The 13,962-nt window shown below is 43.8% G+C and overlaps 2 protein-coding genes and 1 long non-coding RNA gene across 4 annotated transcripts; 1 reads left to right on the top strand and 2 right to left on the bottom strand.

Annotated features, from left to right (window-relative positions):
- Positions 1-173: 173 nt before the first annotated feature.
- On the bottom strand, positions 174-409 carry LOC135235017 (uncharacterized). The gene is made up of 2 exons (XR_010324267.1): positions 361-409; positions 174-204 (listed from the first exon to the last, which is right to left on the bottom strand). It is a non-coding gene; the product is annotated as an uncharacterized LOC135235017 (long non-coding RNA).
- Positions 410-3,410: 3,001 nt separating this feature from the next.
- On the top strand, positions 3,411-8,748 carry LOC135235213 (natural cytotoxicity triggering receptor 2-like). Its single transcript, XM_064300489.1, has 4 exons — positions 3,411-5,052; positions 6,002-6,340; positions 7,370-7,418; positions 7,957-8,748. Exons 1-4 carry the CDS (start codon positions 5,016-5,018, stop codon positions 8,120-8,122), a joined length of 591 nt encoding a protein of 196 aa, XP_064156559.1. The 5' UTR covers positions 3,411-5,015; the 3' UTR covers positions 8,123-8,748.
- Positions 8,749-9,177: 429 nt separating this feature from the next.
- Positions 9,178-13,937, bottom strand: LOC135235212 (claudin-16-like). 2 transcript variants are annotated; one of them, XM_064300487.1, is made up of 6 exons: positions 13,839-13,937; positions 12,291-12,420; positions 11,624-11,726; positions 11,073-11,237; positions 10,397-10,588; positions 9,178-10,086 (listed from the first exon to the last, which is right to left on the bottom strand). In XM_064300487.1, the coding sequence occupies exons 1-6, from the start codon at positions 13,862-13,864 to the stop codon at positions 9,998-10,000; spliced, it is 705 nt and encodes a 234-aa protein (XP_064156557.1). In that variant the 5' UTR covers positions 13,865-13,937; the 3' UTR covers positions 9,178-9,997. The 2 variants fall into 2 exon arrangements, with proteins under 2 accessions (XP_064156557.1, XP_064156558.1); XM_064300488.1 differs by having other exon boundaries at positions 12,291-12,412; positions 13,839-13,929.
- Between the last annotated feature and the right edge of the window lie 25 nt (positions 13,938-13,962).

The raw sequence follows: 13,962 nt of genomic DNA, 5'->3' as shown, positions 1-13,962 counted from the left end.
GCTAATTGAGACACACATGCACTTGTGCTAATTGGCAGCCACATGCACTTGTGCTAATTGGAACACACATGCACTTGTGCTAATTGGCAGCCACATGCACTTCTGCTAATTGAGACACACATGCACTTGTGCTAATTGGCAGCCACATGCACTTGTGCTAATTGGAACACACATGCACTTGTGCTAATTGGAACACACATGCACCTGTGCTAATTGGAACACACATGCACTTCTGCTAATTGAGACACACATGCACTTGTGCTAATTGGCAGCCACATGCACTTATGCTATTTGGAACACACATGCACCTGTGCTGATTGGAACACACATGCACCTGTGCTAATTGGAACACACATGCACCTTTTCATCTGGAACCTATGTAGTTTCTCCACCACTCCATCACTCTGCTGATTTACACTACTGATGGTGTTGGCCAGCATGGTAGTTTTCTACGAGAAGGTTTATTTTTTTGCTGAATTCTGTTTTTAGTCGTTTTTCGTGGCCTTTCTCTGTTTCTTTGGGTTTGTTTCGGTTTGTTGTGTTTTAGCCGACTGCGGGCAGGCTGAGGATGTTTCAGGTCTGACTTTCCATTGTGGGGAGACCTGCACTTCCCCCTTTTTTTTCTTTTCTTTTATTTGGCTGCTGTTGCGCTTAACTTCAAATCAGCTCACTGAAATGCTGATGTAACTAAATTGTTCGAGTTAATGATTGTAATTAGAGATAATTATCACATTAGGAGAACAAATTATGTGCAGGAGCTGTAGCCAGAAGGGCTAGGATATTATACTTATTTTAATTTGTTTTATTTAATGTTATCTCCCGAGAGAAGTAAAAACTAGACCTTTAAGGTGTTTGATGCACAAGTACTTAAATTTACTATGAAGTGGTAACTATCGATGATAGATAGTAGCTATAGAATTTTATCTGATTAAAAAATTAGGAATGCTGACTCTGGAGCTTAGCTGCTTGTAGAGCTGAAATTATGAAATGTGAAGGTCTGTATCTGACTTGCTTTCTCACAGGTTCAACCATCCCACCTTGGTGGCCATTTTGTTTTCAGTGACCTTCCATTATAACCTAATGCAGTGTCAGTCTTACTGGGATTCATCCGTCATATGAGACTTATTTTTTTATTTATTACCAGCATTGACTGATATCTTAACAATGCCAATAAGGCAAGAAATAGACTTTTGTACTTTTAGCTCTTTATGAGAACTGCGTTGTAGTACATCCTAGGTTTCTATCAACCGTACGAGAGAACAAATAACAATCAACAACTGCCCTGGCCTTTGCCTTCACACATACGTAGAGATGTCTTCATTGGCAGTAGTGTCATCTACTGGCCATATGGTGTAAATAACTCGCTGAAGAAACCCACAATGAAACCAGTCTCTGAATTAAACTCGTATTCAGTTTTTCATGGGCTTCAGCACCACCTGCTGGACATCTCATGCAATGACTTCCTTAACGGTTTCTGTTTAGACCTGTAGAGAGCAGTGGCTTTTCATGTGTCCATCGGCTAATTTTGTATTTATTTATTGATGGTGCACAGCGTTTCTAATATAATCTGTGTTGCGTTTCCTGCTCCTTAAATCTCAGAATTGGGATCTCGGGGAATTTGAGGAGGCTGCACTGTGGGCTCGGTTTCCACGCCCCTTTCTGCTCACTATGGCAACGCTCTCAAAGCAGAAGCGTTAAAGACAGCACACAACGTGTCATTTTATTGACACTTCCATGTCTAGTTGGGGACAACACCTTTTGTGTTACTTTCACCACAGTTAAGTGTTTAAAACGTCTCCTGGTGCAACACATAAATTGTATATTTGTTACACGAAAGCAGTTACTTTGATACGAAACGTGTCGAAAGTAATACGAAGGTAGTGACACAAAATTGTGTTCTTTCTGAGAGTGATGTGCAATGCTTCAGTAGCCTACACTTTACAAGTGTTTTATTCTGTATAGTCTTGGGGCACGCCCTGCCGTCCTGTCTCTTGTTGACATGCTCTTATGTCTCTGAGACAGACCTCGCGAATGCACCCCATTTAGGGTTAATCTAACCCCTCTGCTGATGGTCCTGAAGTGCAAAGCTAATTAGCGGTAATGATTAGCATTACCCTTTTCAAGTCTCTGATGGCTACGTCTAAAATGAATAACGTACAGGGTGACGTCACGCACTCAAACATTTAGCGATCGGGAGAATTAACGGAAAGTCTGTTTGCTTCTCTTCGTGTGGCGAGCCTGTTTCGGCTGCTGCCGCCATCATCAACGCACTTCGCCAAAACCTTAAAAACGCAACGAAAAATGCTGAATGTGGTGCAGCCTTATTACCAGAGTGGATGCAAAGGATTATCAGCAAGCCCTAAGCCGTAACTACAGGCTGGTGCTACGCTAAACTGGCGGACTGCTCCGCTCTACACGGTGCCTGTTTGTCACCGTGTTTGCGATCGCTGGATGACCGTTTGACCCGATCCGCCAAACAGTTTCACTTCCTGTCTTTTAAATGCCTCGGTAACCGTGTCAACAAAACAGTTACTGCGGACCACACACCCGGCCGTGGGTGTTCAGAACAGCGGCGGGGCGGGGGGTGCATCCCTGGGACGTCCCCGACTGACAGTCCACACAAACTCTGAATGTAAGATGTGAGCCTGGTGGACATGCAGCCTGACAGCTGGGTACAGAAATGCTTCGAAATTAAAGGCACATCATGCTGGCCATCTGAAATGCTGAGTCAGCATATGGGGTGTTTTCTCCTGCCGAGGGTAACCAGAAAGGTCTGGGATAGCCCACCGCTTTGGAAATGTTGAGAATGTCAGTTTTTCCACGATGGGGTGCCTGTCATCTATTGAACGTGAGCGACATAGGCTTAACTCTGATGGTGATATTGGAAGACAGAGGAAGTGAAATTTAAGGGTGTCCTGTTTGCTGTGCAAACGTGCGTCACATGGTTAATTTTGGAAGTCTGGGACAGTGTTGCTGGGATGCCCTTCCGTTTTTTCTCTGGCGTGCTGTCTCTGATTCCTCTTGAGTCACAAATGTCAGAGCTCGGCAAAATAAGGTCCTTACCCAGGTCAACTTGCGTAGCCTGCGGGTGTCACATGTTTTCCCAGTTTATAGTAACTGCTGATTGTTTACCCAAAGAAAAGACAACACATGACTACTATTCATGTACGTATTGGGTGGCAAACAAATGTAAGCCATGTGTGACAGGCCTCAGTTTGTCTGGCTGCGTGTGTGTGTGTGTGTGTGTGTGTGACAACCCTCAGTCCGTCTGGCTGCATGTGTGTGTGGTGTTTGGGTGAGAGGTGACAGGCCAGTTTTTGCTGTGGTGTGTTGTACACTCATTTTGGCTGTTTGTTGTGTGTGTGACAGGCCTCAGTTTGTCTGGCTGCGTGTGTGTGTGTGTGTGTGACAGCCCTCAGTCTGTCTGGCTGTGTGTGTGTGTGTGTGTGTGTGTGTGTGAGACAGCCCTCAGTTCGTCTGGCTGTGTGTGTGTATGTGTGGGCATGCATTACTATCTTTGTGAGAACCACATGTTCCCACAAGGATAGAAAGAAAGGAAAATTATGCAAAGTGGGGACCTTTTGCTGGTCCCCACAAGTTCAAGAGGCTGTTTTAGGGTTAGGACTTAGGGTTAGGGTTACAATTAGGTTAAGGTTAGAGTCAAGGTTAGGCATGTAGTGGTTGGGGTTAGGGTTAGGGTTAGAGGTTACGGAATGAATGTAAGTCAATGGGACGTCCTCACAGGTATAGCAATATGAACATCTGTGTGTGACAGCTCTCAGTCTGTCTGGCTGAGTCTGTGTGTGCTGTCTCCTTGCCTACCTGCAGGGGGCTCGTTGAGCTGATACAGAACATCTACCTGAAATTGGGATTGTTAGTGGTGATGCGTACCACCTGGGGGAACCAGTGGCACTCACCTGTATAAAGGCAGTTGAAGCTAGTCCCTCTCTCTTACCTTCTCTTCAGCTGTGTTCTGGATTATGTGACTTTGGTTATGTTCTCTTGGTTTTACACTTTACAATACCTGGCAGCACTGGTTACACACGACCAAACACTCCCTTCACTACCGAGTGCTATCCTACTGACTTACACACTTTTCATACCTTTTTGGCTGGACCGCAACAGCGAGGTCAGCCCTACAAACGCGAACGTCTGTGACTGAGTGATGAAGTTACACCATTGGTCGGCCGGATCACGTGTGTTAGGTCCAGCCACATACTAGGTTTTAACCTGGTCTTGTTTAGTATTAGTTTACTACTTGAAGTTCATCATGAAACCTTCAGTTAAATTCCTTTAATCATCTGCCATCTCTCTTTTTTGTTTTTCCCTTGAGCTGGGTCATGACAGAGTGGGGGCTTGTCCGGGATAAACAAAACAAGCTACATTTTAGTGAGCTGCGTTTTCAGTCCAAACAGAAATTCAGCTGTTGTTTTCCCTTCATGAGAAGACAAATCTGAAGCCTTATTTACAATATTAATGTTAACATTTCTTGAGCTTACAGAATTAGTTCAACTTCCCATTTCAGACTGTGTGTGTACCTGTGTGTGTGTAGTGTGTGTGTGTGTGTTTGTCTGTGTATCTGTGTGTGTGTCTGTGTATTTGTGTATCTGTGTGTCTGTTTGTGTGTGTCTGTGTATCTGTGTGTGTGTCTGGGTATCTGTGTGTGTGTGTGTCTGTGATCCTGGGACTAGCATGATGCAAACCCGCTCACACACACACACACACACACACACACACACACATATTTGCACCTTGTTGGCCAACCACATTTTTTTAATTCTGAGGACCTTTATTTCTCAACACTTACGAAAAGAGGAAAGGAAATCCTGAGAAAGACACCCCGCCAAGCCCACAGTCCTTTCATACAACCTCACATCAGCCAATCCCATCTCTGCGCTTAGAGTCCCTCATCGGCCCAGCCAATAAAATCATAGTATTCATGAGTGCCCCATGATAGAGCACCCGTCACTAGCCAGAAAGTGTTCAGCGCTTTGGATTTCTTTCCCACAATAGCCATGAAGAGCATTGCGATTTTCACTCTTCTTCTGTCAGGTAAAGCATGTGTAACTTTCTTATTTCTGTTTTAGTTATTAATTTATTCATTAATAACTGTATTGATATAATTGATATTAGAACCACAAAGGCTTTGTAGAGCAAACTCAGTTTTGTTAGACTGCTATTGGTGCCCACAAGAAAAGGTGAAACTAAATCTTTAATGACAGATATTCATTTTTAATATAGTAGAAGACACATTTACTTAATAGATGGATGGATGGATAATAAAATTATACCTGATTATCCTGGGCAGGGTTGCTGGGAGTGCTGGAGCCTATCCCAGCTTTCATTGGGCGAGAGGCAGGAATACATCCTGAAAAGGCTGCCAATCTATTGCAGGGCACACACACCATTCCAACTTTACCAGTCATTACACAATAAGTATGTTTGCCAGTGTCTTGTAGATGGTCTGTGGTATTTAATTTTAATTTTATTACGCAATAATTATGTTTGCATGTATTTAAGTATATTATATGGTATTTAATTATATATTAAACAATAAGCATGTTTGCCTGTATTTGATTAAATTGTATGGTATTTAATTACATTATATATTACACAAATAGTACGTTTGCCAATGGATTGTTACTTGATGGTTCGTAGTGGAAAAGGGGTTGATTGAACAATGGCAACAGAAGATGGTGTGTGGTATTTAATCATATACTACACAATAAGTAATATTGTCTAATATATAATATAATTAAATCCCCGCCCCCAGCGTGTGATGCCGTCAACGCGGCTGCTATTTCGGTGTGTGCCCTGCGATAGATTGGCGGCCTGTCCAGGGTGTGTTCCTGCCTCTCGTCCCAATGCACGCTGGGATAGGCTCCAACACCCCCCCTGCGACCCTGCTCAGGATAAGCGGGTACAGATAATGGATGGATGGATATAATATAATTAAATTGGTATATTAATATATAATATAATTAACTGCCCCCCCCCCCAGCGTGTGATGGCTTCTACGCGGGTGGTATTTCCGTGCCGACCGAGGTGCGTGCCGTGGCGGGAGAGACGGTCACAGTGCGCTGCAGCTACCCCCCCCGTTTCTCAAACAGACCGAAGCACTGGTGCAGCGGCGGCGCGTACCAGTCCTGCAGAGTGCTTGTGAGGGCCGGCGAGCCGCCCACGGACAGGGCCTCCGCCAGCGACGACCAGAGCGCGCTCACGCTCAGCCTGACCCTCACCGCCCTCCGGCCGCAGGACGAGGGGACCTACTGGTGCGTCATCTCCGGGAAATTCAGATACGTCTACAAGTCGGTGTCCCTGCACGTCCTCCAGCCTACAGGTGAGCCTCCGGGACACAGGAATGAGCCACACCTGGGATCGCCATAGCGATTAAGGATAGAGAAATGAGCCCTACCTGGGATCGCCATAGCGATTAAGGATAGAGAAATGAGCCCTACCTGGGATCGCCATAGCGATTAAGGATAGAGAAATGAGCCCTACCTGGGATCGCCATAGCGATTAAGGATAGAGAAATGAGCCCTACCTGGGATCGCCATAGCGATTAAGGATAGAGAAATGAGCCCTACCTGGGATCGCCATAGCGATTAAGAGGAATGAGCCCTACCTGGTATCGCCATAGCGATTAAGGATAGAGAAATGAGCCCTACCTGGGATCGCCATAGCGATTAAGGATAGAGAAATGAGCCCTACCTGGGATCGCCATAGCGATTAAGGATAGAGAAATGAGCCCTACCTGGGATCGCCATAGCGATTCAGAGAAATGAGCCCTACCTGGTATCGCCATAGAGATTAAGAGGAATGAGCCCTACCTGGTATCGCCATAGCGATTCAGAGAAATGAGCCCTACGTGGTATCGCCATAGTGATATCAATATGGTGTACCCAGGCTCTATGGCATTGGGCTAATAACACATAGAGAAAAGAGAAAAGTTTTCCAGGAAAAAAAATTAAAAAGGACAAAAGCCCAACGTCTGGTGTTCACTGGAACGTACCGTGGAATAAAGGCTTTATGAAGTGTGTTCAATAGAAGAGTACTTTTAGCTTCCTATAGGGAAGACCAATGGGACAACTGGGAGTTGAAGACTCTCTCTGCTTAAGAGCTGCCTGCTCTCTTTTTAAAAGAAAAAGGGAATGATATTTAATCACAGTATGTCAGTAAAACGGCCATAATATTCTGGTGTAAAATTCTTACAGTCCATCAGATATTGTCACGCTGTAAAACCTTCATTATTTTATTACTGACAGCTACAGTATAACCTAATGCCTTTTTAAGCTAAATCACTTTTGACACTCTTTATATGTGACCTGTTCTTATAAAGTATTAACTGTGATATTCCTGAATACTACAGAGCCACCCACTACTGCCACCAAGGAGCCACCAGAGGGAGTCGCATCAGAGTGAGTCCAGTCTAAATTTAGTTAAATGCGGCCTGGATGCCAGGTTTCACCTCTGACCCCAACGAGGAGTTTCACAAAGCACTACACTGGTATCTGCCAGAGCGGAGAGAGACCGTACAGATGCACCTGCTATCTGGTGCTGCACTTGGCATCACAGTCTCTCTCTCTACCTCTCTCTCTCTGTCTCTCTCTCTTTTTATCTCTCTCTGTCTCTGTCTTTTCCTCACTCTCTCTCTCTCTCTCCCCTCTCTCTCTCTCTCTCTCTCTCTCGCCCTCTCTCTCTCTCTCTTTTTGTCTCTCTCTCTCTTTCTCTCTCTCTCTCTGGCTGTTCTGGACAAACATTTTGATCGTAGTTGTGTTATTTTTATACGTTTTTGGTTTTGAAAATGGTGGCTTACCAAATTCCAAATTTTCTCATCGAAAATGGCTGCCCTAACCGATCTGCTTCCTGTGAGTCACCCGTTCGCTGCTTGTCATGAAATGTGCTTTAACCGCAGCCTTGCTGCTCTAACGGAACACGCCTGTTCCTCTTGTGCAGTTGGTGGTCCATCCTGCGATGGGTCCTGTTCTTCCTGTTGCTGGCGTGTCCCCTGGGCCTGTGTTTGAGGGAGAGGGGCGTCGGGCGTGGCTGCGTTCCTCTCTGTCCCGGGACGGGCGTCCACACCCCCCCCATACCGCTGCCCCCTTTGCCCCAAACGGGGTGACTTTCCCTCACCTGCCACCCGGCACAGAGGACCAAACCCGGACTGTTACTCGTATTTATTTTAGGAAGGGGCTACCTGCTGAACGTGCCCAACAGGGGGGCAACTGACTGGAAACATCCTGGATTTTTGATGAGATCCACAAGAACTACCAACAACATTATCAACAAGAAAACATACGGTGTCCTAACATAGCAGTTTCCTAAATGAGACTCGGACCCAAGTGGGGGGAGGAGGGGGCACAGTGAGACAAAGGGGGAGATGGCGGGGGGGCGTGGTGAGGTTTGGAAAAAGGCACAGTGCATGAGGTGAGGGGGTCTTATAAAATGGCTTATTACCAAAAGGTGGCATGACCACAAATGCTCGGGAACCTATAATGATGTAACATATAACTGTTTATAGGCAGATTATAACGTTTTTTGTACATTTATTTGTGTGTGTGCGTGCGTGCGTGCGTGTGTGCGCATGTGATTGTGTGTGTATGTATATATTTGTGGGTGTAATTTTAACCGACAACCTTTTTTAAATTGACCTTTTAAGTTGAAGAATGGCAAGCTTCTGTTGAAGCCTGTGAAATTTGATAATTTAGCTCAGTTTATATTAAAATAAAATGTACAGTCGTTATGTGACACCCTGCATTTTACTGTTTCCAGAACTCCTCAGTGTCATACTGTGAAGAACATGTACATTTTCTATATATATGTGTGTGTGTGTGTGCGTGCGTGCGTGCGATTGTGTGTGTGCGTGCGCGTGTGTGTGTGTGTGTGTGCGTGCAATTCTGTTGGGGTTTACCTAAAAAAATGCAATCATATAGCCAATGATCTGCTCCCCATGATGTCCCTATAACAGTTCAAATGAATGTGAAACAATGTGACAAGAATACATATTTTCATATTTTTACAAAATATAATTCAAAAATACATATGAAAATATTTCAGTTATAGGGTACTGCTGTGGCATAGCACACCCCCCCCCCCCCCCCCCCCCCAAAAAGAAAAATGTTAAAACAAAAAAAAAATTTTAATCATGGACAAAATTAAAAGCATGGCTCCAATTGAAGTCAATAAATATTCCAATATTTTATTTCATAGCTGTCGTCTAATTAAACACATATGCCTAACAAAACTACTAATTTTACATGGCTGTTGAAAATAAGAACAAAACGAAACAACAAATACATACACAAGAATATTTGCGGAGCTGGTCTTCTTTGTATGGATAAGGAGTGTCGCACTTTGGTTTTGTCATTGCTGATAAACGGTTGATAGTAGTGACGTTGGCTGTTTACTAGACTGACATTTTGTTCTGACATCAGAATGGACAATATGTGTTACTGATCTCAGTCACTCACCAAGATTACATATGTAGTGTTCATGTTGTCAGATAAGAAGTTGTACATACTGTATGTGTTGATACAATATGCTGGTTGGCGGTTGATTGTCTTGGTGTTTGATCCTTAGAGGAACGTGGTACATTGTAAAACTGGGCTGGGATTTCAGGTTTTTCAGCTGAAAAAAAGTTTTTTAACAAATGGGGGAACTTGTTGTCTTTACGCTTCCCCAACTTGTGCAGGATAAATGTCCATGAAATTTATTTGAGCGCAAAAAAATAAATAAAGTAAAATTAAAAATAATTCAACCTTTTTTGATAAAAAAAAAAAAAAACCCATCTATGAATTTGAATGACACGATGTTAACCTTGTAGGCAGTCCAGGTGGAATGTGGTGGACCCTCTTTGCAGGCTGGCTTGCTCCTTTATGACATCACAATCACACTTTTCCGGGCCATGGAGCCCCCCCCCTCTCCCCCTCCCTCGCTCGCTTGCGTCTCTCTGTCGCCTCCCTGTGGTCGTCTCCGGTCACAGCAGGCAGTCTGTCCCTCACACGCGGGAATCCATGGCGTATTTTTTACCCGCTGCAGTTCTGCCGTACTTGTATATGGACCTGTGGTACTGTGAAGATCTGGCATCTGCCAAAGAAAAAAAAGGAAAGACAACAAAAGTGGAATAAATATAAATATTTATCTTATTTTTTTTTTTTTTGGTCTTTGGGTTCAGGATTCAAAGATTCAAACTAAATCTAGCATTAGACAAAAGGTCAGGAAATCAAGCCAAAATGTTGTTGAACAAAAAACTAAAATTTTACTGTTTACTTAAATTTTTATATTGTTGATGATGATGATGATGATTATTATTATTGTTGTTGTTGTGGTTGTTGCTAATACTACTACTACTACTAATAATAATAATAATAATAATAAAACCGTAGCGCTTCCTCACCTCTAAAGATATACAGGCAGCACGTGAGCACTATGGAGGCCAGGAAGCAGCCGGTGGAGCCTGCCATGGCGAGCCAGCAGGACCAGCCGAACTCGTAGTGCATCCCCAAATACACGTTCTTCAGCACCAGCGTGGCCCGCTCCACGTACACGTCCACGGCGTACCACACCGAGCCGATCATCCCCGGGATCCCTGCGGGGAATCGGGACGGGAGAACCGCCGCTCGTCAGCCTCCTGCTGCCGTACAGCACGCCATTTCATACCCGGACGCTGATTCGTTCGACTGCCCGCGGCCCTATAATTGGCTGGTTCCACTAAGGAAGTGTTTTTGTAATAAATTTGATTCGCGACACGGAGTTGAGCAGACCACAATTCCCGCCCCAGTTTGGAATGTCCAATCACGCGTAACCAAGCAGCTGCGTTCGCTGCCGATTCGGAAGGGCGCAGACATCCACGGTTCCCCTCTGAAAACGTGCGATGGTGTCGCCAGCTGCTTCTTTTCACACCACAGACTGCAGCTAAGCCTGCAGGCTAAGAAACCTTTCCGTGCAGTGAGGAACAAAGGCTTTTGGAAGAGCAGAGGAGCAGGCAGAGAAGCTTCTCTGTCCTGACCCTCTGCGCCCCCCCCAGCTCCCCCCCCCCTCGCCCGGGGCTCTGTGTGCGGCGGCCATCTTACCCCCCAGCCCAAATATGAACCCGGCGAAGTAGCATATCCTCAGCTTGATGTGCGGCTCCTCCCTCAGGAGCTTGATGACGTCCAGCCCCAGGACCAGGATGATGAGGGCGAAGCTGGCCAAGATGTCCGCCGTTATCATCAGAGCTCGCGTCAGAACGATCTTCACTGCAGGGGGGGGGAGACCCAAACGCTCTTTTTTCCCCCTCATCACCATTCCAAGATTTTAACTACTCATGTTTTAATGGCAGCAAGTTTTGTCATCCAAGGTATGTTTATTATGTCAATAAAGTTGGTCTTGTAACCTAAAGGTTGCAGGTTCGATTCCCTGGTAGGGCACTGCTGTTGTACCGTTGAGCAAAGTACATAACCTGCATTGCTTCAGTATACTGTATATCCAGCTGTATAAAGGGATGCAGTGTAAATGACGTGTAAAAGTTGTGTAAGTCGCTCTGGATAAGAGCGCCTGCTAAATGCCTGTAATGTAGTGTAATGTCAGGTCTGAGGAGGCTATAGTGGGCCGGCGGGACGGCTGTGATGGGGAGGGGGCTTACACGGGTGCTCGGCGAGGATGGTGTCATACTGGTCACAGGTTCGAATCCCGTCCTGCGTGTTGGTCACACACTCCCACCAGAGCCCCCTGCACTTTTGACTGACCTGCGGAGGGGGACGGGGAAAAAAAAAGAGAACAGAAGAAAACAAAAGATGTTGGTGTCGAAATGTGGTGAGGAAAGCGTTTTGATTGGTTAAGAAGATATAAAAGGAAAGAACAGCTGTGTGCTCCCCCCACCCCCCATGCTCATAACTGGGGGGGGGGGGGTTGATGATGAAGCCACACCCCATCCTTCTGAAACTCTCAACCAGGAGTTTTCAGCCTTTTTCTGATCCACCACAGCCCCCCAGCCAGGCTCAAAGGCATCCAGGGGACCCTTCTGGGGTCCACGGAATAATAATAATAATAATAATAATAATAATAATAAAAATAATAACAATAATAATGATGATAATGGTGATAATAATAATAATAATAACACTCATAATAATAATAATAACACTAATAATAATAATAACACCAATAGTAATAATAATAATAATAATAATAATAATAAAAATAATAATGATAATAACACTAATAATAATAATAATAATTATTATTATTATTATAATTATAATTATAATAAGGATAATAATAATTACTCTTAGTGAATAGCCAGCGCTCACCTCCAGGTCATCGTCAGCGTTCACCATCCAGCAGTCCGTCCAGGTGGCCACGATGAGGAAGAGTGTGGAGACCAGCGCCAGGACGAAGGCCATGAACTGAAGCACCACGATCATTCTGAACTCTGGAGGACTCCAAGAACACAGCATTTTTATTTTATTTATTTTTACCAGACATTTCAGCCCCAAAATTCCGGATGCAGCACACGCTCGTTTACGCACGTTGCTGAGACTTTCACATCTTAGGTGTGTAGCACAACCAGAGCAACTCACACAGCTGACATTATTATTCAGATACAGTCCATTCATACAGCTGGACATTTACAGAAGAAATTCAGTCTAAGTCAAGGGTACCATGGCCATGCACCCCCCTATTCCCCCCCCCCCCCCAGAAATGCTGCCCTCAGGAGACCCTTATGACTGTATGAGCTTTGACACCCCCCCCCCCCCACCCCACCACAAAAATGCTCTGTTGATGCTGCTTTCAAGGAAACGAGTAGCAAGATTCATCCACATGCTGTGCCACAAAGATTAATTCATTTCCTGCACCACAAAGGCAACAATTTAAAAGATCTTCCCTGATGTCTTTTTTTTAAATTTATTTATGCTGTTGATGTCTTAGTCCATGGCCTTCGAACAACTTTTGTTCTATATTATTTGTTTGGAACAATTTTTGGTTTTAACTTCAATTTTACCATTGTTCACATATGAACAGAAAAGGTCAGACAATAAACTTATATCCAGTTCAGTATGAAAAGTATAAAAATCCTTCTCTTGTATGTTTAATTGTTATTCAATTTTATTAACAAAAAGTTGCTAAAACTTTCTTAGACTATTGAAAAGTTAATTTTGTTTTGCCTCTTAAAACCAGGATAACAAGTTATTATTATTCATTATATAATGTCTCGTGAAAGGACACACACATCTGCAAAAGCAACATAATAAAGTAATCACCTCTCCTCCAACTCTACATGCCAAACCTCTACTTTGGATATAAAAATATAAAATGCAGGAGAAAAGAAAAATGTACAGGAATATGACACTGTTTATGGTGCTATAAATATGTAACATTCTGAAATACATCAAATACCCAGCTTGCCATACGCTTCGCTGTCAGTTCGATGAAATTAAGTAAATGTGTCAAAATAAATTCTACACTTTCGACCGCAAACTGCAATGGTGTTGAAAATGGAAATAGGAAAATATCAACAGACCATGCCACTCAAAGACAGCATAACATGTCCCTGTGACAGATTTATTCAATAAAATACTCCATACCCTTAGACAACAGCGTAACCTTACCAAAAGATTTCCTGACCATGAGTAAAAATCAATATCACTTTCTCTCAAAAGCTCAATTGAATCTAAACCACACCACCATACAGCAAGATCTGTGATGAAATTAGATCAAAAATCTCTTCCTCTATCTGTATTCAAAAAGCACATTGTCAACTCATAGCTAACTTCTCCCTCCAAGTCTCTGTTCCAGTCTTTTTTTTATTTTTTTACCTATAACATGCAAACACATTGTATAAAAAAATTCAGATTTACCTCCACTTTGGCCGAGCAGGACTCATGTTAAGGTTCTACATGAAGGTTTGCGAGTTGAAAAACTCTTGACCTGATCTCGCTGTGGAACAGGAATGTGTTTTTTTTTTTTGTTTTTTTTTTTGGT

The sequence above is a fragment of the Anguilla rostrata genome, chromosome 11 (assembly GCF_018555375.3).
Source record: "Anguilla rostrata isolate EN2019 chromosome 11, ASM1855537v3, whole genome shotgun sequence".
NCBI lineage: Eukaryota > Metazoa > Chordata > Actinopteri > Anguilliformes > Anguillidae > Anguilla > Anguilla rostrata.
This window is presented reverse-complemented; position numbering and strand designations above follow the sequence as displayed.

What these genes read in the sequence shown, in the direction of transcription:
- LOC135235213 (XM_064300489.1), top strand. Translation starts at nt 5,016, where the DNA reads ATGAAGAGCATTGCGATTTTCACTCTTCTTCTGTCAG. An exon ending in TTTCACTCTTCTTCTGTCAG is followed by an intron (nt 5,053 to 6,001) that starts GTAAAGCATGTG and finishes CCCCCCCCCCAG; the next exon opens with CGTGTGATGGCTTCTACGCG. An exon ending in GCACGTCCTCCAGCCTACAG is followed by an intron (nt 6,341 to 7,369) that starts GTGAGCCTCCGG and finishes TGAATACTACAG; the next exon opens with AGCCACCCACTACTGCCACC.
- LOC135235212 (XM_064300487.1), bottom strand. Translation starts at nt 13,864, where the DNA reads ATGAGTCCTGCTCGGCCAAAGTGGAG. An exon ending in CCTGCTCGGCCAAAGTGGAG is followed by an intron (nt 12,421 to 13,838) that starts GTAAATCTGAAT and finishes GTGTTCTTGGAG; the next exon opens with TCCTCCAGAGTTCAGAATGA. An exon ending in CTGCCTGTATATCTTTAGAG is followed by an intron (nt 10,087 to 10,396) that starts GTGAGGAAGCGC and finishes TTTCTTTGGCAG; the next exon opens with ATGCCAGATCTTCACAGTAC.